Source organism: Hemiscyllium ocellatum, chromosome 15 (assembly GCF_020745735.1).
Source record: "Hemiscyllium ocellatum isolate sHemOce1 chromosome 15, sHemOce1.pat.X.cur, whole genome shotgun sequence".
NCBI lineage: Eukaryota > Metazoa > Chordata > Chondrichthyes > Orectolobiformes > Hemiscylliidae > Hemiscyllium > Hemiscyllium ocellatum.
This window is the reverse complement of record NC_083415.1, coordinates 63,511,131-63,537,971: the sequence shown is the minus strand read 5'-3', so window position 1 is coordinate 63,537,971 and position 26,841 is coordinate 63,511,131. Positions and strand designations below refer to the sequence as shown.

Sequence of the window (26,841 nt, the reverse complement as noted above, 5' to 3'; positions counted from 1 at the left end):
ATTTAGATTCGTCATGGTATTGTCTTTCTGTGAGGACAGGAAGCTACACATATTAATACACAGGCTCCTGTTCTTCTCAGAGAGAAGGAACATGTGCATACATTGCACCTGTTTCAAGTCAACAAAATAGGTGACAATCGTTCCCTGGATCAGGTCTCAAAGTATGTTCTGACCAACCAGAGTCAACCTGACTCTGTTAAACAAAACCTAACTGTTAACTGTCAATCAGTATTTATAGGCACCTTGTCTATGGCAATGCTTCTACCAATCAGGGATCACAAAAGAAAAACTATTCAGCAAAATTTTCTCAATTTGAATTAAGGCTGTATTTTATCCTATTGTAACAACAAAAAAAGCAGCTTTCTTGATGTTATACACTGAAACTCTTGATCTAACCTGCTTTTGCCTTGCCTGATACATTTTCACCTTCAAAATCTAATTCTCTAACAAAGCCTTGGTTTATGATTTATAAAAATAGTCTAAAGATTGATTTTAACATAAATGCTGGTAAAACAGGAAATGCTCATTTGAAGAATCATTGGTGCTTCCAACAGTAACCTGCAAAAGAAATGACCAATGGTTCCAATAGTAATGACCAGGAGTTGACATATACTGACTTGTCAAAATTTAATGGGGCGTTATGTTGCTTGACCATGATAAAATATATCGAGGTGAACTTAAGGAGATCAGTTGTTACTCTCTTACTGTAGTCATTAAAGCCAGAGAAAGGAAAAATAAAGGAAAATGTATTACATTGCCAACAAATAAGCGTAACTTCCTTTGCGTGGGTAAAGTATACTCATTAAAAGTTATTGGTGCCTGTCTATTTAAGGGTTTAACGCCAGGAAATGGAATCCCTGAGCCTTCCCTGATATCGAGTAAAAAATGAGGTCTGCAGATGCTGGAGATCACAGCTGAAAATGTGTTGCTGGTTAAAGCACAGCAGGTTAGGCAGCATCTCAGGAATAGGGAATTCCCTATTCCTGAGATGCTGCCTAACCTGCTTTGCTTTAACCAGCAACACATTTTCAGCCCTTCCCTGATATCAAAAGGGGATGAATATTGCTAAATGCAACATATAAAACATATAATGTTTCCAGGTGTGAATCAGAAAAGAAGGAAATCTCTAGGTTCTTAGAGAGGCTTGAACAAAGTGCCCAGAAACAATGGTTTATGGAGCAAGGCTTCTAAACCAAGGATGGAGTGGGAAGTTAAAATAGATTTTAATTTTGAGGCATCCAGCTATATATGGGGAGAATGGCTTTAAGGGAATGGCTGTGTGTTAAGTACTTTGAAAGGGAAAGGTTAGGTTGGTTGGGAAAAGAACTTGGAAAAAATTAAGAGGCATCAGAACTGCTGCTGGATAGTCAACGTGGTACTCTCGAACTAAAAAGAGCATTCCACAGGAAGACAGAGAGTTAATTTCAGGACCAAATGACTCAGAAGAACATATGAATTATATGATGTCAAGCAATCATATTGTTAAGATGAGTAGCTTATGAAATACACTGAAATAGACTAAAACATCTTTGGACGTGCTCATTACTCAAAGCTATTTGACCTTTCAGCCCCACCAGGATTTGGCATTACCAACTCAATGTCAGGCATAAACTTCATAAGCTTTGTGTTCTGATGCATTTATTTGGCACTAAATTTTACTTTCTGTTCATTCATGAAATGTGGGCTTCGCTGGTAATGCCAGTATTGAATTACTCTGCTGATACCCCACATGAATTTCTGGTTGCTCAGTTTTGAGTTGCCAGATCAGGCAGTGTGATACTGCCCTCCTATCTGTAGAGTTACTAATTCTGTTTGCTCATAGCATTTGTTCAAGTACCCTGTGTGCTTATTAAAGATTTGCTTTAATTTGTGGTTAATCAAATGTTCTAATACATGGTCTTGTTTACCAATTCCTTGTTTAATGATTTGGGTAAGTACCAGTTATTCATTCACTTCAGCTTGGTCTTTTAATAAGTGGTTAGATTTTAAAGCTGTTGTCATCATTTATAAGAATACATAAAATATAAACAGGAATAGGCCATTCAGCCCCTTACATTTCCTCTGCCATACAATGAGATCATGGGGCTTCTGTCTCAACTTTGCTAATGCATTCTTTATTTTTATATGTACGCAAAACCCATTAATCTCTGTATTCGTAATGATCAATGACTGTGCTGCCACAGTCTCCAGGAGTAACCACTTCCAAAGATTCACAAATCTTTGAAGAATTTTCACCTTGTCTCAGTCCTAAACGGTTGATCCCTTATTCTGAGTCAATGACAACTACATCTGGAGTCTTCAACAAGGGAAACAGCCCACATTAGAAGAAAATTCAAATATTTTTTATCCTTCTCAAGTCCAGACAATATAAACTCATTCCACCCAATCTATTCTTTCTGGACAGCCCTCTTAATTTTGACCAGTTAGCAGGCTTAATTTGGCTCAATTTTGGCTATCAAACAGAACCTTAAAAAAAACGAAACCTCCAAAAAATGTTTTGATGAAGAGTTAAGATGAAAATGATCAAGAATTGTCTGATGGACTTTGATGAGTATTTCTAAAGGCTAAGTGTCCAAACATTAAAAGATTGTCAACTTTTGATTCCAATTTTCACCCTTTCCTCACAGACACATGATCCAGCTCTTCCCACCCTTCCTTGATTCCTTTGTGTTAATTTCTGGGGACTGTGGTCAGTCAATTTTTATTATAAGTTATTGACTCCACTAGTTACCTGGACAATACTTATTGATAGCTGAAAATGTGTTGCTGGTTAAAGCACAGCAGGTTAGGCAGCATCTCAGGAATAGGGAATTCGACGTTTCGAGCATAAGCCCTTCATCAGGAATGAGAGAGAGTAGCCAAGCAGGCTAAGATAAAAGGTAGGGAGGAGGGACTTGGGGGAGGGGCGATGGAGGTGGGATAGGTGGAAGGAGGTCAAGGTGAGGGTGATAGGCCGGAGTGGGGTGGGGGCGGAGAGGTCAGGAAGAAGATTGCAGGTTAGGAGGGCGGTGCTGAGTTGAGGGAACCGACTGAGACAAGGTGGGGGGGGAGGGGAAATGAGGAAACTGGAGAAATCTGAATTCATACCTTGTGGTTGGAGGGTTCCCAGGCGGAAGATGAGGCGCTCCTCTTCCAGCCATCGTGTTGTTATGTTCTGCCGGTGGAGGAGTCCAAGGACCTGCATGTAACCTACTGCGAATCCTCTTGCAAGGATGCCTTCCTTGAAGAAGCTCTCTTCCTCCCTCTACACGGATTTATCTTAGCCTGCTTGGCTACTCTCTCTCATTCCTGATGAAGGGCTTATGCTCGAAACGTCGAATTCCCTATTCCTGAGATGCTGCCTAACCTGCTGTGCTTTAACCAGCAACACATTTTCAGCTGTGATCTCCAGCATCTGCAGACCTCATTTTTTACTCGAATACTTATTGATACCCTGCTTCATGTACAGACTCGAATCAATTTTCCCACTTTCTCAGTCGTCTTCATTAAATTTGTTTGGATAATGGAATAGAATCTGTACATGCAGCAGTGTGTGAATAAGTATTGCCAAGGTAATTATATTTTAACTCTCTTAATTATATTTCAACACTTTAACTCTCCCTCCCACTCCACCGAGGACATGCAGGTCCTTGGACTCCTCCACCGACAGAACATAACAACACGACGGCTGGAGGACGAGCGCCTCATCTTCCGCCTGGGAACCCTCCAACCACAAGGAATGAACTCAGATTTCTCCAGTTTCCTCATTTCCCCTCCCCTCACCTTGTCTCAGTCGGTTCCCTCAACTCAGCATCGCCCTCCTAACCTGCAATCCTCTTCCTGACCTCTCCGCCCCCACCCCACTCCGGCCTATCACCCTCACCTTGACCTCCTTCCACCTATCACATCTCCATCGCCCCTCCCCCAAGTCCCTCCTCCCTACCTTTTATCTTAGCCTGCTTGGCACACTCTCCTCATTCCTGATGAAGGGCTTATGCCCGAAACGTCGAATTTCCTATTCCTTGGATGCTGCCTAACCTGCTGTGCTTTAACCAGCAACACATTTTCAGCTAATTATATTTTATATTAATTATGTGCTTTTTCTTTAATCCTCCAGGCAATAATTCACCTCCACCATGAATTGACAGAGCCCTTGATAATGTTCATTCTATTCCATGCCCTTCTACATGCACATTTCCTTTCCTCCAGACTGAATCTTTTGGTCTGCACTATACTGGGAAAGAGAAGGTATTGACTGCAGATGTTGGAGATCAGAATCAAGAGCATGGTGCTGGAAAAGGATGCACGTCAGGCAGCATTCGAGGAGCAGGAGAATCAACATTTCGGTCATAAGCCCTCCATCCTGATGAAGGGCTTATGCCCAAACCATCGATTCTCGTGCTCCTCAGATGCTGCCTGACCTGCTGCACTTTTTCAGCACTACACACCATACTGGAGAGACCTAACGCAGGATGCTTTGTTCAGTTTGCAAAAATGAGCCGAGCTAACAATTGCCTGACATTTTGATTTTCCATCTTGCCCAGACAGTGTTATTTCTGTCTTTTATCTGTCACATTGTTCCAATGAAGTGTAACACAAGCTCCTCATCTCCCAATTCGGCATCTGACAGCTTTTGGACTCAATGTTGAGTTCAAGCAATTTTAGATAGTAACCTGTGCCCCATTTTGCTTTGTGCTTCTTTGGCTATATGCCTTTCCCTCTAGTTTATATTCTTTTTTGAAATCTGCTTTCCAACCCCTGGGTTTTCGGGATATTTCTATTCACATTTTCCCCAGTACTAATGAAATGTCAGTGAAACATTAACTATATTTCCTCTCCGCTGGGGTACTGCAAACCCCTCTGAACATTTCCAGAATTTTTGTTTTGTTTATAAGTCTGATGACTGACACTGCCTTATGTTAAGGGAAGAAGTTTGCATTGATAGAGCATCTTTCACATCCTTGAAATGTCTTTAATGCTTTCCAGTAAGCCAGTTTTGAAGTCTAGTCAGCATTGTCACTGGTTGTAACTTGAGACAACCTAAAGCTGTGAAAGATGCTATTTAAAAGCAAGTATTTCTTTTATTTCCACATCCATGTTTTTGTTACCTGAGTATGGTGCTTATTGTACGTGTTTCTTTGTACTTTAGCTACACTTCAGGGGGTATTTGTACAATAGCTTCTTATGTAAGTCTGTTGGTTGTTTCTTTTCTGCCAGACAACCTTCTGTTTAATATTGATCAGCTGAAATGTTGCACAGAAAGAACTTGGCTTGTACACGGTTACACATATACACAGAGCTGTACTCATAATTTAAGCCTCATTCTGGTGAATTTGCACTGAAACCCCTCCAGCGTCAGTATATCCTTCCTAAAGCATGGTGGTCAAAGCTGAACACAGTGCTCCAGATGGAGTCTGCAGTTCTATTTGAAGCTTATGAATCCGTTGCAAATCCTTTTGTATTTTGCACCTATAGTTCCTTCAGTCCTAAAGTCCAAATCATTTACACGGATGGTAAATAAGAACAGACCTAGTAGAATTTTTCACCACATCATTCCTGTCTCAGAAACTTCCTTTTACGCCTACACGTTGCTTTCTACTCCACAACCAACTTTCGATCCATTTGGCAGTAATTTCACAAACCAATATCTTTGCCAATAGTCTCCTGTGCGGGACCCTTATGAAATGTTTTATCCAAATCCACACAAGTCACACTCTTTGCAATTTCTTTATCTATCCTTTCTGTTATTTCTACAAAATATTCTATAAAGTTGCTGAACTAGAATGTTTCTTTGAGGGACTCAGCTGACATTGTCATTGAGCAGATGTTACTTAAAACTTTTACAATTACATCTTTTATTGACTTATTGAATACTTTACCCAAGAACTGAAGGAACACTAGCTGGACTATATATCCTGGATTCTCTCAGTCACCAATTTTAAAGAAAATGTTTTCATTTGTCAGCCTCCTGCACATCGTTCTCTCCACAGGTCATTAAAATTTAACTCAGAGCCCCTATAGATCTTCAGATGAGGAGAACTTAGTGTGAAATAACAACTTGAATTTATGTAACTCTTATTTCTCATTCTACTCCAGAAGCCTCTGTTCAAAGGCGTGAGTGTTACCTACTGAACCAGGACTGACAGACACTTAGTGGAATTTCAGAGGCTATACATTAAGTAGAAACAGCTGAAACTTTGTCCTCCAGAAGCTTTCTCTGGGACTTGGATCAAGATTTCATACTGCACTGTCACTGATGTTGCTCAGAATTCCTAGCAGAATCCATCTGTTGATGTACAGCTGTGCGCAAACACTGACACTGAGTTAGACAGTGTAGCAACTGATGCAGTTATATGGAGATTTAACAAATAAAGTGAGAGAAATGACACAGTCTCTCACATTCTGGATTCAATGTAGGGCAGCCCAGAGACTACAAAGAGAGGATGTTAAACACATCACACACGAACACACACACGAACACACACACACACACACACACACACACACACACACACACACACACACACACACACACACACACACACACACACACAAAACCCACTGAAAGAGACACCAATTCAAAGACATGACTTGTAGCCAGAGACACTTGTACTTGCTCACATAGAACAAATAAATTAGGAGCAAAAGGAGGCCATTCACACCCTGAAGCTTGTTCCATCTTTTGATAAGATTGTGGCTACTTAGATTGTGACTTAACTCCACTTTTCTCCTGTCCCCAGTAACCTGTCGTAGTCATGAGACACTCACATAGTTAAATATTCATGACATCCTGTGCTCCTAGACTCTCCTACAAGGGTACCTACAATAATCAGGACACAGGCAGGAACATTGTCTTATTATTTAGTGAATGCCAAACAAGACACCACCTCCTCATTTGTTGAGCTTAACATGTTTAGCTTGTCACTTAGTTTGTAGATGGGATATTACACTCAGTACTGGAGCGTCCAGGTATTGGAGCATCCAGAGATGGGGTGATCACTGATCCAAGGGGCATCCAGAAGAGCATCCCTTGACAAAAACACCAGTGTCCTGAAGAGGTTGGCATGAAACATCAACACTGTTTCCCTCTCCACAGATCGGCAGAACTTTTGAACTGTTTTTTTCTGTCAGCCACACTCAATTTTCTGCAGAGGGAGGCACAGAAGAATACAGTGGTAGAGGGAGGGTAGATAGAGGGAGGGTGGATAGAGGGAGGGTGGATAGAGGGAGGGTGAATGGATGCAGACTTGGAGAGATGGATTGATGGATATATGGAGTGTAGGGAGGTACAGGGGAATGAATAGAGTCATAAAGTTATATAGCACAGAAATAGATCCTTCAGTCCATGGCTAACGTGGTCCCACTGTTTAAGAAGGGTGGTAAGGACAAGCCAGCGAACTATAGACCAGTGAGCCTGATGTCGGTGGTGGAAAAGTTGTTGGAGGGAATCTTGAGGGACAGGTGTGCATGTATTTGGAAAGGCAAGGACTGTTTAGGGATGGTCAACATAGCTTTGTGCATGGGAAATCATGTCTCACAAACTTGGTTGAGTTTTTTGAAGAAGTCACAAAGAGGATTGATGAGGGCAGAGCAGTAGATGTGATCTATATGGACTTCAGTAAGGCATTCAACAAGGTTCCCCATGGGAGACTGATTAGGTTAGATTATCTACAGTGTGGAAACAGGCCCTTTGGCCCAACAAGTCCACACTGACTCTCCGACAAGTAATCCACCCAGTCCCATTTCCCTCTGACTAATGCACCTAACAATACGGGCAATTTAGCATGGCCAATTCACCTGACCTGCACATCTTTGGATTGTGGGAAGAAACTGGAGTACCCAGAGGAAACACATGCAGACACCAGGAGAATGTGCAAACTCCACACAGACAGTCACCCAAGCCTGGAATCAAACCTGGGACACTATGAGGCAGCAGTGCTAACCACTGAGCCACTGTACCGCCCTGGTTAGCAAGGTTAGATTTCATGGAATACGAGGAGAACTAGCCATTTGGATACAGAACTGGCTCAAAAGTAGAAGACAGAGGGTGGTGGTGAAGGCTTGTTTTTCAGATTGAAGGCCTGTGACCAGTGGAGTGCCACAAGGATTGGTGTTGGGTCCTCTACTTTTTGTCATTTATATAAATGATTTGGATGTTTGCAGATGACACTAAAATTGGAGGTGTAGTAGACAGCGAAGAGGGTTACCTCAGATTACAACAGGATCTTTACAACAGGATCTTGGCCAGATGGGCCAATGGGCTGAGAAGTGGCAGATGGAGTTTAATTCAGATAAATGCGAGGTGCTGCATTTTGGGACAGCAAATCTTAGCAAGAGTTATATGCAGGTTCATAGCTCCTTGAAAGTGGAGTCACAGATAGATAGGATAGTGAAGCAGGCGTTTGGTATGCTTTCTTTTATTGGTCAGTCTATTGAGTACAGGCATTGGGAGGTCATGTTGCAGCTGTTGGAGTATTGTGTGCAATTCTGGTCTCCTTCCTATCAGAAAGATGTTGTGAAACTTGAAAGGGTTCAGAAAAAATTTACAAGGATGTTGCCAGGGTTGGGGATTTGAGCTATAGGGAGAGGCTGAACAGGCTGGGGCTCTTTTCCCTGGAGCGTCGGAGGCTGAGGGTAGACCTTATAGAAGTTTACAAAATCATGAGGGACATGGATAGGATAGATAGGCAAAGTCTCTTCCCTGGGGTCATGGAGTCCAGAACTAGAGGGCATAGGTTTAGGGTGAGAGGGGAAAGATACAAAAGAGACCTAAGGGGCAACTTTTTCATAGACGGAGGTATGTATATGGAAGCTGCCAGAGGAAGTGGTGGAGGCTGGTACAATTGCAACATTTAAAAGGCATTTGGATGGGTATATGAATAGGAAGGGTTTGGAGGGATATGGGCCGGGTGCTGGCATGTGGGACTAGATTGGATTGGGATATCTGGTCGGCATGGACGGGTGGGACTGAAAGGTCTGTTGCCATGCTGTACATCTCAATGACTCTATGACTCATCCATATCGACTACATATCCTAAAATTAATCTGGATCCATTTGCCAGCCTTTGGCCCATAACTCTCTAAACCCTTCCTGTTCATATACCCAAGCAGATGTCTTTTAAACAGCTGTACAAAACTCTAGTGCGGCTGCACTTGGAGTATTGTGTACAGTTCTGGTCACCGCATTATAGAAAAGATGTGGAAGCTTTGGAAAGAGTGCAGAGGAGATTTAGTAGGATGCTGCCTGGTATAGAAAGAAGGTCTTACGAGGAAAGGCTGAGGGCCTTGAGGCTGTTTTCGTTGGAGAGAAGAAAGTTGAGAGGTGACTTAATAGAGACATATAAGATAATCAGAGGGTTAGATAGGGTGGACAGGGAGAGCCTTTTTCCAAGTATGGTGACAGCGAGCACAAGGGGACATAGCTTTAAATTGAGGGATGATAGATATAGGACAGATGTCAGAGGTAGTTTCTTTACTCAGAGAGTAGTAAGGGTATGGAATGCTTTGCCTGCAACGGTAGTAGATTCACCAACTTTAAGTACATTTAAGTCGTCATTGGACAAGCATATGAATGTACATGGAATAGTGTAGGTTAGATGGGCTTCAGATTGGTATGACAGGTCGGCGCAGCATCGAGGGCCGAAGGGCCTGTACTGCGCTGTAATGTTCTATGTTCTATATATCGTAATTGTACCAGCCTCCACTGCTGCCTCTGGCAGCTCATTCCATACATGCAACAGCTTCTATGTGAAAAATTTGTCCCTTACCCCCCTTTTAAATCTTTCCTCTTTCATCTTAAACCATGCCCTCTAACTTTGAACTTTGCTATCCTGGGGAAAAGACCTTGATCACATATCCTATCCATGCCCCATATGATTTTATAAACCTCTATAAGGTCATCCCTCAGCCTCCGACATTCCAGGGAAAATAGCTCCAGCCTATTCAGACTCTCCCTATAGCTTAAACTCTCCAACCCTGGCAACATGCATGTAAATCTTTTCTGAACCCTTTCAAGTTTCACAAAATCCTTCTTAAAGCAGGAATACCACAGGTGAATGCAATATTCCAAAAGTGGCCTAACTGATGTCCTGTATAGCCTCAACATAACCTCTTAAGTCCTATACTCAGTGCACTAACCAATAAAAGCAAGCATACCAAATGCCTTCTTCACTATCCTGTCTACCTGCAACTCCACTTTCAAGAAACTATGACCCTGCACTCTAAGGTCAAACATAAAATGTTTGAAAGGAATGGAGAAAACAGCACCACGCCCTTAGAGATCCTTTGAGAAATGTAACAAACAGAAGGATCTGCATTTATTTACTACTTTTCAGGATCTCCAGATGTCTCGGAGTGTTTGACAGTCTCAGAAGAATTTTTGAAGTGTAATTTCTGTTGCAGATACAGATAGAGAGAGAGACAGACCTGGAGTGACAGAGAAATTGAAAGAGAATGAGAAAGTGGCTAATTAATAGGTTCAGAGAGAAACATATGAATAGCTTCATTGCTTAGACCAGAAGACATGTGGTCTAATGGTACAACATAAGAGTAAAAATAGCCATTCAGTCCATTGCTGCGAGTCAACACAATCCTGGTTCATCCGATAATCTTTAATTCCGTTTACCTTATTTATCTCCAAAACCCTTGATTCCTTTACTGATTAAAAACCTATCTAACTAATTAATGAGTCGAGAGTGTGGTGTTGGCAAAGCACAGTAGGTCAGGCAGCATCCGAGGAGCAGGAGAAAGGCTTCCCGATGAAGGGCTTATGCCCGAAACCTTGATGCACCTGCTGCTCAGATGCTGCCTGAGCTGTTGCGCTTTTCCAGCACCCGACTCTCGACTCTGATCTCCAGCATCTGCAGTCCTCACTTTCTCCTCCTTGAATATAGCTAATGATGCAGCCTCAACAACCTTCCACAGTAAAGAATTCCACATTTCACTTTCTTTTGAGAGAAAAAGAAAATCCTCTTTTATCTTTGCCTTAAGTGGGCAAGCTATTACTCCGCTAGCATACTCTCTTGTCCTAGACTTTCCCACACAGAGAAATCTTTGCCTATCCACCCTGGGAAGCTGCTAAAAATCTTGTATGTTTCAATAAAATCACGTCCAGTTCTCTAAATTCTCGAAATTAAAAGTAGATTAAAAACAGAGATGGATGATGGACAGATAGAAGCAGATATTGATAAAGAGTAAATAGACAAAGATAGTGAGAAAGATAGAGAGTTAAAAAGGGAGGAGGCAGACACAGGGACAGAAAAATAGTAAGACAGACATACAGAAAGAGACAGTGAGATACAAAGATAGACAGAGACAGAGAGAACAGAGAGGTTGAGACTGAGAGGAGCAAATAGACACATACAGTTGGAGAGGCAGATAGGTAGACCTGGACAGTGGTAAAGAAATGGACAGAGAGAGAGGTAGGTAGAAAACGAGACAGACTGAGACAGAAAGACAGACGAAAAGCTGAAGTTATTGACAGATAGATGGGCAGGTATATAGATACATTTAAGACCTAGCTAGATGTGAGAACACGGTGTACCGTCTGACAGAGAGCCGTGTGGTCCATGAGGGAGTTCCCTGAATGAGGTTCTCACCGGCAGCTCTGGGGATGCTCTGTAGGTTACAGCTGGATAATCTCGCTGAAGGCACATGGAGCAGAGTCACTACCATCCCGGACACACACACACTCAAACACACACCGGGTTAGGGAACACTGACACAGCCGCTCAGATTGTGTGTGTGTGTGTGTGTGTGTGAGAGAGAAACTCCGGCTTTCAACACGAACCTCCCGTTGCATCCTCTCTCCAGTCAGGAGACCTGAGGTTACCCCCCGAGCTAGATTTCCGGCAGATTTGTACAAATTTCAAACTCACCCAAAACATCGGAAACTCATGCAGACACATTGACACCGACTGTTAAAAAACACACATAAACCAGGGTAAAAGATTAGTGCAGCAGTCAGGGTGAGGCTGGAAGCGATGAGAGTGAAGGCTCCAGGCTGGAGTAAGGTGCAGGAGCTGTTGGGTTTACCTCTGTGCTCAGTGCTCTGTTTGCCGATGGATGCTGTCCCACAGTACAGCATGAAGAGTGCCACCGCCACCGCCCGCAGATACATCTGTGCAGCCAGCTCCTGCTGAAGCGCCCTGTGCCCTGGCTCTTCCCAGGGAAGCCCACTGCCACTCTGGGAGGTGGGGGGTGTGTGCGGGGACCGGAGCCCGGGGGGGGAAGAGTTGAGTTGGAGCCGGATTGATGCCCCGCGAGTGGTTTCAGGGATCCCACGCTCTCACCGATCTGGAAAGAGCGAACTCAACAACAAACACATTGCTGAAACCTCTCCTCCAGAGCTTTCCGGGAGCGTGACAGCGCTGGGTTAACCCTTTGGGACCCGGGGAGGCTTGGCTCATCCTGCACCACCCCTCTCGCCCCACCACACACACACTCACAAAGGTGTCCTGTCCCAAACTGGTGCAAGCCCTTTAACTCTTTAACTTTCTTGGGGTAGTGCCCTCACCTTACAATAGGGAGCACCAACGTAGGAGAAAACTTCAAGAAGATCACGGCTGGTCTGATCACTCCACATTTCTTCCAACCTCCAACAATCTTTCACCCTTTTGCTTATCCATATCGCTAGATTAAAAATAGAATCGGCCCATCGCTGCCTTAAAAAATCCAAGGGCTCTGCTTTTACCCCCTTTTGAAGAGTGTTCCAAAGACTTTGTGTTGAATAAAAAAAAACTCACTTCTGACTAAACTGACCCCTAGTTCTACATTCTCCCACTGAAAGAAGTATCCTTCCCAAATTGTCAGAAACCCTCCGGGATTTTGTTTCAGTCAACCTACTTCTTACGGAGGATGCAGGTCTAGCTTGTCCAACCTTTTCTCATACAACAACCTGCATATCCCAGATATTAGTCTGGTAACCAAAACATTTTCATCTTTCCTTAAATAAGAAGACTGATATTACAGACTGTACTCCACATTTGATCTGAGGATTAATTAGTTTTATTGCAGTTTAACCTTCCTGCTTTTGTATTGAATTTCACAGGCAATAAACAATGACCTTCTATCAGCCTTCCCAATTACTTGCTGTGTCTGCATACTATTTTCTGAGATAATCCAAAAACTCCAACACTATGCACCCCAAGCAGGCCATGATTTGGGAGAATGTTCAGAACTGGAATTATCAGCAATTATTCCAAATAGATAGCCTGGAATGGGATCAACATCTGGATTAGAAACAACTCAGCCCAAACATTATTAGCTCAGTCTAGAATGGGTTGAACTTAGTTCAAATGGGGTCAACTCTGACCAGAATAGGATCAGCATATCCAGATTGGGAGTGCCACAAATCAAATTTGGATCAACACACTACAAAATGGAATTCAATTAATCTTGAATGGGATTACCCCAGAACAAAATTGGAACACTCGTTCTATGTGGAATAGATTCGATATCTGTAATGAGTTCAACTTAGTACAGAAAAGGATCAATTTGTTCTGAATGTGACCAGCTCAGTTTGGAATGGAACTCACTGAGTCTAGAGTTGGATAAACCTCAGCATGGAACAGGATCAACTAAGTCTGGAAAGAAAGTTGGGTGGCATGGTGGCTCAGTAGTTAGCACTACTGCCTCACAGTACCAGGTTCAATTACAACCTCGGGTGACTGTGTGGAGTTTGCACATTCTCCCTGTGTCTGTGTGGGTTTCCTTTGGGTGCTCTGGTTTCCTCCCACAATCCAAAGATGTGCACGTAAGGTGAATTGGCCATGTTAAATTGCCCATAGTATTAGATGCATTAATCAGGGTTAAACATAGGGGAGTGGGTCTGGGTGGGTTACTCTTCAGAGGGTAGGTGTGTACTTGTTGGGCTGAACGGCCTGTTTCCATACTGTAAGGAATCTAATCTAATCTGAATGAGGTCAGCTCAGTTTGGAATGGAATCAAGATCATGGCCAGCTGAATCCACAATGGAATTGTACACAAAGGGTCAAACACAGTCCACAATGGGATCAACACTGTCTGGATTGGGAATACCTCAATCCAGAATGGTATCAGTTCAGTCTGGAATGTAATCAACACAGCCCAGAATGGGACCATTTCAAACTGGAATAGGATTCACTTAGTAGAATGACTGTAAGTCCATAAGACATAGGAGCAGGAGTAGGCAATTTAGTCTATTGTGTGTGGTCTGCCATTTCATGAAATCACAGCTGATCAGATAATCCTCAACTCCACTTTCTCCATAACCATTGGTTCCATTCCTCACTTTTTTAATAATATATTTTTATTAAGAAAAAATAGATTTTTAAATATTACAACAAATACAAAACAATGCAATTCAAAACAGTACAAAAATAGTACAAAACTAAACCCAAATAATAAAAAAAATCCCCAACCCACCCTCCTATATGAATGTATAAACATATATAGAGAAGTATAAAATTAAAAAAAACCTAAACTAGCTATTTAACTAACTAAATAAATATCTAACAACAAACAAATAAATAGTAATAACTCCGCCCAACCAAACAAAACATCCATACATTCATAGTTCCTCCTCCCTGGATATTGGACTCATGAAACACAATCGTTATGGCTATATAAAAGCCCTTGTTCGTGTGGCAGATAAATCTGTGTCCAGGTATTTCAAAAAGGGTTGCCATGTCTTGTAAAAATTCTCAGTTTTGTGGTGTACCATATTTGTGAGAAAATCCAGGGGAATATGCTCCATAACAATCTTCCGCCAACCCGACAGGCCTGGGGGGTTTTCTGATATTCAACCTAGCAAGATATTCTTCCTTGCACAGAATGGAAGAATATTGAAAAGTTTTGCCTTATGCGAGTCTGCAGGAAATACAATGGGCAGGCCCAAAAGGAGCAAATAGGGTCCTTCTCCACCCCTACACCTAAAATCCTCTCCATTGCACCCAGCACAGCGCTCCAATATGTTTGAAGCCTGTCACAAGACCAAAGACAATGGGTAAGCGTACCCGTACAGTCCTTGAACTTGGGGCATGCTGAAGATACCCCTGGTTTAAATTTTGACAAATGGTCTGGGGCTAAGTGGACCCTGTGGAGAATCTTCAACTGTAAAGCATGGGTCCTATTGCAAATTGATATCTTTCTTACATTCTCCCAAATATCCTCCCATGCCTCTGAAGAAACTTCAACACTCAGCTCTCTTTCCCACATCTTGCAGAGTCAATCAGACTCATCTGAGGTGGCACCCCCAATTGGTGATATAGAATACTGACAGAGAGTGTACTCTTTGCCCTTAGTACCCCTCTTTCTATGTCAGATTTGTAGGGATCAGTCAAAAGTGTGGTCTTTTTTTGAATAAAATCCCTAACTTGAAAAAAATGAAAGAGGTCTCTATTAGGTAACTCATACTTCTGTACTAACTGATTGAAGGACATCATTACATCTCCCTCAAATAAATCACCCATGCAAGATATACCCCTAGCTGCCCAACGTTTAAATTCTGAATCTATCATACCTGGTTGAAAACTCAGCATACCCACTAAAGGTGTAAACAAAGATGTTTTGCCAATGTTACCTTCCCTCTGCCGAATTGCCCTCCATGCTTTAACAGTATTGATGACTATTGGGTTATGGCAATACTCCCTAACGGTCCTCACCTTGTCCAAAAACAGCAAACTGGTAAGGGGGTACCTTGCCTGGGAGACTTCGAAGTCTAGCCACATTGAAAGAAGGTCCCCACAAACCCAATCACTTACATAGGTCAAAAGCGAACTTAATTGGTAATTTTTAATGTCCGGAAGGTCTACTCCCCCCATTCTGTGAGGTAACTGCAGTTTGGCTAATTTAATGAGGGGCCGTTTACAGTGCCAGATAAAGGAGCTGAACCAACCGTTCAGTCTCCTGAGTGTTTGTTTATTGTAAACTAGGGGGGGCATCCGTATAGGGTATAGCAAACGAGGGAGAATATTCATCTTAATAAGCGAAATCCGACCCAACCATGAGACTGGAAGTGCCTCCCATCTTTGGAGATCTTGTTTAATTTTTTCAAATAATTGAATAAAATTGGCTTTGAACAGCCAATCCAGAACTGGAGTAATGAATATGCCCAAATACACAAAACCCCCCTGTGACCACCTAAATGGGAATCAATAGTCACTCTCAAGAGCCAACTCTTTCGTAAGGTCACCCATAGGCATAGCCTCTGATTTGGCAAAATTAATCTTATACCTGAAAAAGAGCCAAACGTGTGAATGCATTGTATCAGGCAAGGCACTGAAACTGCGGGGATTTGTCAAGAAAATTAGAACATCATCTGCACACAGCGAGATCTTATGTAATTTTGACCCCACTTCTGGAGCTGATATATTGAGATCCCCATGAATGGCCTCTGCCAACGGTTCAATCACCAACATAAAAAGTAATGGTGAAAGTGGACAGCCCTGCCGGTGCCCCTAGAAATATTAAAATTGCTTGATCGTACCCCATTGGTAATGACCGCAGCGAGAGGTACACTGTAGAGAACCTTTACCCATCTTATGAAAACTTCGCCCAGACCAAACCGGTCTAGAGTATAGAAAAGGTACGGCCACTCAACTCGGTCAAATGCCTTCTCTGCATCTAAAGAAATCACCAATCCCTGTATTGACTGCTGTTGGCATGCTTGAATTACGTTAAGCAGCTTCCTAACATTATTGGAGGATCTGCGACCCTTTATGAAGCCCGTCTGATCCTCTTTAATAATAGAAGGTAACACAATCTCCAGCCTTAACACAAGAGCCTTAGAAAGGATCTTAAAGTCCACATTTAAGAGCGAGATGGGCCTGTATGAAGGACAGTCTTCCAGATCCTTCCCATTTTTAAGGATAAGTGAAATATTGGCCTCTCTCAGAGATGGTGGGGGACAAACATAACTGTATGAATCATTAAACATATTCGGCATCGGGCCTGACAGTATACTTATAAATTCCTTATAGAATTCACTGGGAAGTCCATCAGGACCAGGCGCCTTTCCACTCTGAAGCTGCCTCACAGCTTCCTGCACTTCTTGCTCTGATAATGGGGCATTGAGAAAGGACTGTTGTTCAGGAGTCACACCCAGGAGCTTCAGATCTCTAAAAAAGGATTCCATTTTGGCCTGTCCCTCCTCACAATTCTCAGACTGATATAATTTAGAGTAGAATCTCTGGAATGCCACATTAATCTTTTTAGGATCACATGTTAGGTTCGCAGACCCTTCCCTCATCGCTGTAATGGTTTGTGGGGCACTTCTCTTTCTGGCAAGGTATGCTAAGTATTTGCCTGGATTGTCACCATGCTCGTATAACCTTTGCTTTGCAAAAGCCAACTCCTTCTTTGCCGTCTGCGTGAGCACGGAATTTAGTGCAGACTGCAGTGCCGTAATCCTCTGTGGTTTGACCAACGAGGGTCTGTCAAAATAGCTCTTCCCGGCTGCCTTCAACCATACTTCAAGGAGACGTTGCTGCTCACCCTTCTGCCGCTTCCTACTGTGGAATATGACATAACTAACCCTCTGGCATAAGCTTTGGCCAGAGAACAGATGAGCTATCAACCGAGCCTATGTTGATGTCTAGGAATGCCTGAAATTCCCTAGAGAAATACTCCACAAACTTGCTGTCCATAAGAATAAAGGGGTCCATTCGCCAGTACCTTGAATCCACTGTAACATCCTTAATTTTAACCATGAGGTACACTGGAGCATGATCAGTGATGGCAATATTACCAATCATACAAGATGCCACCAGATCCAGGGTTACTGCAGGGGTCAGAAAGAAAATCAATCCTCGTGTGACATCTCTGCGGATTGGAGAAAAACGCGAAATCCCTATCTGTAGGGTGGAGACACCTCCAGACATCCACCAATCCTAATTCCCCACACAAACCCAATAACTGTTTAGTTTGTGCAGAGGGTATCGAGGGACCTTTAGACAATCTATCTACTGTGGGGTCCAGGAGGCAGTTAAAATCTCCCCCTATAATGATGTGCCGAGACTTGAGACTTATCAGTTTAGAAAAAGCACCTACCAAGAATTTAAGAGGATGAGCTGGGGGACAATAAACATTTAAAATGCCATATTCTTCCCCATTTATCAAGGCTTTAAGAATTACAAACCTCCCAAATGTGTCTTTAACACATTCCAACAATTTAAATGAGAGATTTTTCCTAACCAATATAGCTACTCCCCTACTTCTGGTATTAAATGATGAAAAATAAACTCGGTCAAAGCCAATCTGCTGTAATTTCACATGCTCCTTGTCATCCAAATGTGTCTCCTGTAACAAAGCAATATCCATTTCCTCCTTTCTAAGACTCGAGAGTACCTTCTTCCTCTTAATTGGTGAGTGACTTCCCTTGATATTCCAGGTCCACCATTTAATCAAATCATGAGCCATAATCTTCTGCAATTACATTTAAATTCCAGAGAGGAGGAACCCGAACCACAAATTGCTGAGCCTTAATGTTGCATGATCCACCAAATATAAAAACTACATAAACTAAAACCACTACATTTAACAAACATACAAAATTATTAAAAATAAAAAACAACAAAAACCAGAAAACAAACCAACATATAAAGCGCCAATAGCGCTGAGTAGGGGAACTCACCCCCTGCCCAGAGGGAGCAACTACCCATCCCGAACTGCCCATAAATAGGCATCTAACCATCTCAACCACCTTGACTTCTCCCAGCTATAGCCGCATCGCAAGCACAAGCTAAAAAGAATAAACATCCCATAGAATATCAATATAAATAAAAAAAACATTCTTTTATTAAAAAAGGGGGAATAAATACCCCAGTCATCCTTTAGTATGTCCTAACTTAGAAATTTAAAATGTACATCTTAACCACTGCCAGACATAGTTTGAACCAAATTATTATCAATAGAGGTAAAAAAAAGGAGAAAAACAAAGCTCCAACTGGATTTCCTCCATTTCTTTTACACAATGATAAACGCATACCCAAGCAATGATATTTATACATACTACAATTGGTTAACTTAGGTTAGTTTGTCCACAAAATCTCTTGCCTTCTCCAATGTGTCAAAGAGATGCATGGATCCATCTAAGGTGATCCGTAGCACTGCCGGATATCTCAGGGAGTACTGAATCCCAAGCTCCTTCAATCTTCTCTTGACACCATCATACGATTTTTATTTCTGGATCACCGCCGCTGAAAAGTCCTGAAAAAAACATGATTTTAGACCCCTCATAAATTAGGGCCTTTGGATCCTTTTCCTGGAGTCTGGAAGCCTCCATGACTCTCTCCTTATCCCGGTAATGATGGAACCGCACCAGGAAAGGACGAGGGCGTTGACCCAGACCCGACCTCCGTGCTGCGACCCGGTGAGCCCTCTCTATCTTCAATCCTCTCATGCCAGTCTCCAAGACAAGGAATTTCGAAAGCCAATCTTCAACAAAGTCCGCAGGCCGCTCACCTTCCTTACCCTCGGGCAGACCGATGATCCGAATGTTTTTTCCCCTGCCCCTGTTTTCAAGATCATCCACTTGGTCACACAAATTACAAACCTGCGTCTTCAGGGCTTGGATCTCTTCCTTGAATGAACTGGCATCAGCTTCCACCACTGTGACCCTGTGGTCCACCTCATCCGTCCTCTTCGCCAGCTCTCCCAGCTGCTGCTCATGCTTCTGCAGCATGAGAGAGACTGGCGCCAGCTTCTCTTCAATCTGTTTCCCCAACATCTCGCGAGATTTCGAGAGCCGGTTCACCAGGTCCTGGAGAATAATCGGCTCCGAGGCTGCTGCAGGCTGAGCTGCAGGCCCGGCCTCAGATGCTCCTCCTCCCTGTTTAGGCATTTCTGGACAGCTGAAAATACAGGTAAGTTAATTCTTAAATGTTTCTTGTGGCTCCACAATCTTTCCAATTCCCCAAGAAATCCTGATGACCTGGGTTGGGCGGGTTAAAGGACTTTCCTGCTCCTGCTGCGATGCAAAGCTCTGCAGTGTGATCTTCTCAGATCGCCGCCATCTTAGATACCCCATTCCTCACTTTAGAGTCATAGAGTCATAGAGATGTCCAATACAGAAACAGATCCTTCAGACCAACACGTCCATGTTGACCAGATATCCCAACCTTATCTAGTCCCCCCTGCCAGCACACGGCCCATTTCCCTCTAAACCCTTCCTATTCATACACTCATCCAGATGTTTTTTAAGTGTTGCAATTGTACTAGCTTCCACCACTTCCTCTGGCAGCTCATTCCATACACGTACCAGCCTCTGCGTTAAAAAGTTGCCCCTAAGGTCTCTTTTATATCTTTCCCCTCTCGCCCTAAATCTATGCCCTCTAGTTCTGGACTCCCCGACCCCAGGGAAAATACTTTATCTTTTTATCTTATCCATGCCGCTCATGATTTTGTAAACCTCTATAAGGTCACCCCTCAGCCTCCGACGCTCCAGGGAAAACAGCCCCACCCTATTCAGCCTCTCCCTGTAGCTCAAATCCTCCAATCCTGGCAACAGCCTTGTAAATCCTTTCTGAACTCTTTCAAGTTTCACAACATCTTTCCAATAGGAAGAAGACCAGAATTGCATGCAATATTCTAACAGTGGCCTAACCAATGTCCTGTACAGCCACAACATGACCTCCCAAATCATGTACTCAATACTTTGACCAATAAAGGAAAGCATACCAAATACCTTCTTCACAATCCTATCTACCTGCGACTCCACTTTCAAGGAGCTATGAACCTGCACGCCAAGGTCTCTTTGTTCAGCAATACTCCATACGACTTTACCATTAAATGTATAAGTCCTGCCAAGATTTGCTTTCCCAAAATGCAGCACCTCACTTTTATCAAAATTAAATTCCATCTGCCACTTCTCAGCATTTTGGCCCATCTGATCAAGATTCATGTAATCTGAGATGACCTTCTTCGTTGTCCACTACACCGCCGAATTTGGTGTCATCTGCAAACTTACTAATTATAGCTCTTATGCACACATCCAAAGCACTTATGCAAATGATGAAAAGTAGTGGACCCAGCACCGATCCTTGTGGCACTCGACTGATCACAGACCTCCAGTCTGAAAAACAACCCTCCACCACCACCCTCTGTCTTGTACCTTTAGCCAGTACTGTATCCCAATGGCTAGTTCTCCCTGTATTCCGTGAAATCTAACCTTGCTAACCAGTCTCCCACGGGGAACTTTGTCAAACACCTTACTGAAATCCATATAAATCACGTCCACTGCTCTGCCTTTATCAATCCTCTTTGTTGCTTCTTCAAACAGACTCAATCAAATTTGTGAGACATGTATCCCACGCACAAAGCCATGTTGACAATCCCTAATCAGTCCTTGCCTTTCTAAATACATGTACATCCTGTCCCTCAGGATTCCCTCCAACAACTTGCTCACCACCGACATTAGGCTCACTGGTCTATAGTTCCCTGGCTAGTCCTTATCACCTTTCTTAAACAGTGGTACCATGTTAGCCAACCTCCAGTCTTCTAGCACCTCACCTGTAACTATTGAGGTACTAATATCTCTGTAAGAGGCCCAGCAATCACTTCCCGAGCTTCCCACCGAGTTCTAGGATACACCTGATCAGGTCATTAAAATCTGTCCATCTCAGCCTTGAATGTACTTAATGACCCAGCTTTGAACATCTCTTTGTGGTAAAGCATTACACAAATACATTACCCTCTGAGAGAAGAAATATCTCTTCATCTCTGTCTTAAACGTGTGACCCTTTATTATGAGGTTATGCTCTCTGGTCCTAGACTCTCGCACAGTTGGAAACAGTCTTTCCACATCTACTTTCCACAAGTTCTCAAAGAATCTTATCTGTTTCAATAATGTTTCTTCTCATTCTTCTAAATAAATCTACTCAACTTCCCCTCATAAAAAATTCCTTTCATATTCAGGGTCAACCTGGTGAATCTTCTCTGCACTGCCTCTAATGACAACATATCTTTCCTTAGACAAAGAGACTAAAATTGTTTACGATATTATTGGTGTGGTCTAACCTGTGCCTTGTATAGCTTGAGCAAGACTTCCCAACTTTTCCACTCCATTCCCTTTGCAATGATATTCTAACATTTTATTTGTCTTTGTTATTATCTGCTGAATTTGGATGCTACTTGGATGTTTGCATGAGGGCTCCCAAGTCCTTCTATGCTGCAGCATTCTAGAACATATAACATCGAATATTACAGTGCAGTAATGGCCCTTGATGTTGCACCATCCTGTGAAACCAATCTAAAGCCCATCTAACCTACACTATTCCATTCTTGTCTATATGCCTATCCAATGACCATTTAAATGCCCATAAAGTTGGCGAGTCTACTATTGTTGCAGACACCACTACTCTGAGTAAAGAAACTACCTCTGACATCTGTCCTTACATCTATCACCCTTCAATTTAAATCTACATCCTTTCGTGCTAGCCATCACCAGCCAAGGAAAAAGGCTCTCCCTGTCCACCCTATCTAACCCTCCGATTATCATATATGTCTCAATTAAATCAACTCTCAACTTTCTTTCTATCGAAAACAGCCTCAAGTCCCTCAACCTTTCCTCGTAAGACCTTCCTTCCATACCAGGCAGCATCCTAGTAAATCTTCTCTGAACCTTTTCCAAAGCTTCCACACCCTTCCTATAATGCAGTGACCATTAAAGGGAAAAGGTTGAGACTCTGAAGGTAGATTACAGAGAGTTAGGCAGAAATTTAAAAAGGAGGTCCTCAAGAGTAATAATATTTGGATTACTCCCAGTGCTATGAGCTAGTGAGGGCAGGAATAGGATAGAGCAGATGAATGCATGGCTGAGGAGCTGGTGTATGGGAGAAGGATTCACATTTTTGGATCATTGGAATCTCTTCTGGGGTAGAAGTGACCTGTACAAGAAGGCCAGATTGCACCTAAATTGGAAGGGGATTAATATACTGGCAGGGAGATTTGCTAGAACTGCTTGGGAGGATTTAAACTAGTAAGGTGGGGAGGTGGGACCCAGGGAGATAGTGAGGAAAGAGATCAATCTGAGAAGGGTACAGCTGAGAACAGAAATGAGTCAAACAGTCAGGGCAGGCAGGGATAAGGTAGGACTGATAAATTAAACTGCTTTTATCTCAATGCAAGGGGCCTAACAGGGAAGGCAGATGAACTCAGGGCATGGTTAGGAATATGGGACTGGGATATCACAGCGATTACGGAAACATGGCTCAGGGATGGGCAGGACCGGCAGCTTAATGTTCCAGGATACAAATGCTCCGGGAAGGACAGAAAGGGAGGCAAGTGAGGAGGGGGAGTGGCATTTTTGATAAGGGATAGCATTACAGCTGTGCTGAGGGAGGATATTCCCGTAAATACATCCAGGGAAGTTATTTGGGTGGAGTTGAGAAATAAGAAAGGGATGATCATTTTATTGGGATTGTATTATAGATCCCCCAATAGTCAGAGGGAAACTGAGAAACAAACTCGTAAAGAGAGCTCAGCTATCTGTAAGAATAATAGGGTAGTTATGGTAGGGGATTTTAACTTTCCAAACATCGACTGGGACTGCCATAGTGTTAAAGGTTTAGATGGAGAGGAATTTCTTAAGTCTGTACAAGACAATTTTCTGATTCAGTATGTGGATGTACCTGCTAGAGAAGGTGCAAAACTTGACCTTACCTTGGGAAATAGGGCAGGGCAGGTGACTGAGGTGTCAGTGGGGGAGCACTTTGGGGCCAGCGATCATAATTCTATTCATTTTAAAATAGTGATGGAATAGGATAGACCAGATCTAAAAGTTGAAGTCCTAAATTGGAAAGTCAATTTTGATGATATTAGGCAAGAACTTTTGAAAGCTGATTGGAGGCAGATGTTCACAGGTAAAGCGACAGCTGGGAAGCCTTCAGAAATGACATAACAAGAATCCAGAGAAAGTATACTCCTATCAGAGTGAAAGAGAAGGCTGGTAGGTATAGGGAATGCTGGATGACTAAAGAAATTGAGGGTTTGGTTAAGAAAAAGAAGGAAGCATATGTCAGGTATAGACAGGATGGATCAAGTGAATTTTTAGAAGAGTATAAAGGCAGTAAGAGTATATTTAAGAAGGAAATCAGGAGGGCAAAACAGGGACATGAAATAGCTTTGGCAAATAGAATTAAGGAGAATCCAAAGGGTTTTTACAAATACATTAAGGACAAAAGGGTAACTAGGGAGAGAATAGGGCCCCTCAAAGATCAGCAAGGTGGCCTTTGTGTGGAGCCACAGAAAATGGGGGGATACTAAATGAGTATTTTGCATCAGTATTTACTGTGGAAAAGGATATTGAAGATATAGACTGTAGGGAAATAGATGGTGACATCTTGCAAAATGTCCAGATTACAGAGGAGAAAGTGCTAGATGTCTTGAAATGCATAAAAATGGATAAATCCCCAGGACCTGATCAGTTGTACCTGAGAACTCTGTGGGAAGCTAGAGAAATGATTGCTGGGCCTCTTCCTGAGATATTTGTATCATCGATAGTCACAGGTAAGGTGCCGGAAGACTGGAGGTTGGCAAAGGTGGTGCCACTGTTTAAGAAGGGCGGTAAAGACAAGCCAGGGAACTATAGACTGGTGAGCCTGACCTCGGTGGTGGGCAAGTTGTGGAGGTAATCCTGAGGGACAGGATGTACATGTATTTGGAAAGGCAAGGACTGATTCAGGATAGTCAACATGGCTTTGTGCGTCGGAAATCATGTCTCACAAACTTGATTGAGTTTTTTGAAGAAGTAACAAAGAAGATTGATGAGGGCAGAACAGTAGATGTGATCCACATGGACTTCAGTAAGGCGTTCGACAAAGTTCCCCATGGGAGACTGATTAGCAAGGTTAGATCTCATGGAATACAGGAAGAACTAGCCATTTGGATACTGAACTGGCTCAAAGGTAGAAGATAGAGGGTGGTGTTGGAGGGTTGTTTTTAAGACTGGAGGCCTGTGACCAGTGGAGTGCCACAAGGATCGGTGCTGGGCCCTCTACTTTTTGTCATTTACATAAATGATTTGGATGCAAACATAAGAGGTACAGTTGAAAGTTTGCAGGTGACACCAAAATTGGAGGTGTAGTGGACAGCGAAGAGGGTTACCTCAGATTACAACAGGATCTGGACCAGATGGGCCAATGGGCTGAGAAGTGGCAGATAGAGTTTAATTCAGATAAATGCGAGGTGCTGCATTTTTGGGAAAGCAAATCTTAGCAGGACTTATACACTTAATGGTAAGGTCCTAGGGAATGTTGCTGAACAAAGAGACCTTGGAGTGCAGGTTCATAGCTCCTTCAAAGTGGAGTTGCAGGTAGATAGGATAGTGAAGAAGGCGTTTGGTATGCTTTCCTTTATTGGTCAGAGTATTGAGTACAGAAGTTGGGAGGTCATGTTGTGGCTGTACAGGACATTGGTTAGGTCACTTGTTGGAATATTGCATGCAGTTCTGGTCTCCTTCCTATCGGAAAGATGTTGTGAAACTTGAAAGAGTTCAGAAAGGATTTACAAGGATGTTGCCAGGGTTGGAGGATCTGAGCTACAGGGAGAGGCTGAATAGGGTGGGGCTGTTTTCCCTGGAGCGTCGGAGGCTGAGGGGTGGCCTTATAGAGGTTTACAAAATTATGAGGGACTTGGAGAGGATAAATAGACAAGGTCTTTTCCCTGGGGTCAGGAAGTCCAGAACTAGAGGGCATAGATTTAGGGTGAGAGGGGAAAGATATAAAAGAGACCTAAGGGGCAACTTTTTAACGCAGAGGGTGCTACGTGTATGGAATGAACTGCCAGAGTATGTGGTGGAGGCTGATACAATTGCAACATTTAAGAGGCATTTTGATGGGTATATGAATAGGAAGGGTTTGGAGGGATATGGGCTGGGTGCTGGCAGGTGGGACTAGATTGGGTTGGGATATCTGGTTGGCATGGACGGGTTGGACTGAAGGGTCTATTTCCATGCTGTACATCTCTATAACTCTATGACTTTATGCAATACTCCAAGTGCGGCCATATTAGAGTTTTGTACAGCTGTGGCATGACCTCGTGGTTATGAAACTTGATCCCTCTACAAATAAAAGCTAACACACCATATGCCTTCTTAACAGCCCTATCAACCTGGGTGGCAAATTTCAGAAATCTATGTACATGGACACCCAGATGTCTCTGCTCATCTACATACCAAGAATCTTACCATTCTCCCAGTACTCTTTATTCCTGTTGCTCTTTCCAAAGTGAATCACCTCACACTTTTCTGCATTAAACTCTTTTGGTACCTCTCAGCTCAGCTCTGCAGCTTACCTATGTCCCTCTGAAACCTCGAACATCCTTCAGCTCTATCCATAACTGTACCAACCTTAGTGTCATCTGCATATTTACTAATCCATCCTTCCATGCCCTCATCCAGGGATCATTTATAAAAATGACAAATAGCAGTGGCCCCAAAACAGATCCGTATGGTATACCACTAGTAAGTGAGTTCCAGAATGAACATTTCCCATCAATCACCATCACTGTCTTCTTTCAGCTAGCCAATTTCTGATCCAAACTGCTAAATCGCCCTCAATACCATGCCTCCGTATTTTGTGCCGTAGCCTACCATGGGGAACCTCATCAACCTGTTTGGTCACCTTCTCAAAGAACTCAATAAGGTTTGTAAGGCATGACCCACCCTCCACAAAACCATGTTGATTATCCCTAATCAACTTATCTCTATCGAGATGATTATAAATCCTATCTCTCATAACCTTTTCCAACACTATACCCACAACTGAAGTCACTGGACTATAATTACCAGGGTTGTCCCTATCCACTTCTTGAACAAGGGAACAACATTTGCTATCCTCCAGTCTACTGGCACTATTCCTGTAGACAATGATGATGTAAAGATCAAAG

The 26,841-nt window shown here is 42.9% G+C and overlaps 1 protein-coding gene across 1 annotated transcript in view; it reads right to left on the bottom strand.

Annotated features, from left to right (window-relative positions):
- LOC132822853 (R-spondin-2-like) overlaps positions 1-12,097 on the bottom strand; it is a 35,057-nt gene extending 22,960 nt beyond the window's left edge. The window contains exon 1 of the mRNA XM_060836227.1: positions 12,013-12,097. Coding sequence (XP_060692210.1) covers positions 12,013-12,097 — 85 coding nt within the window. The remainder of the gene's footprint in view (positions 1-12,012) is intronic.
- Between the last annotated feature and the right edge of the window lie 14,744 nt (positions 12,098-26,841).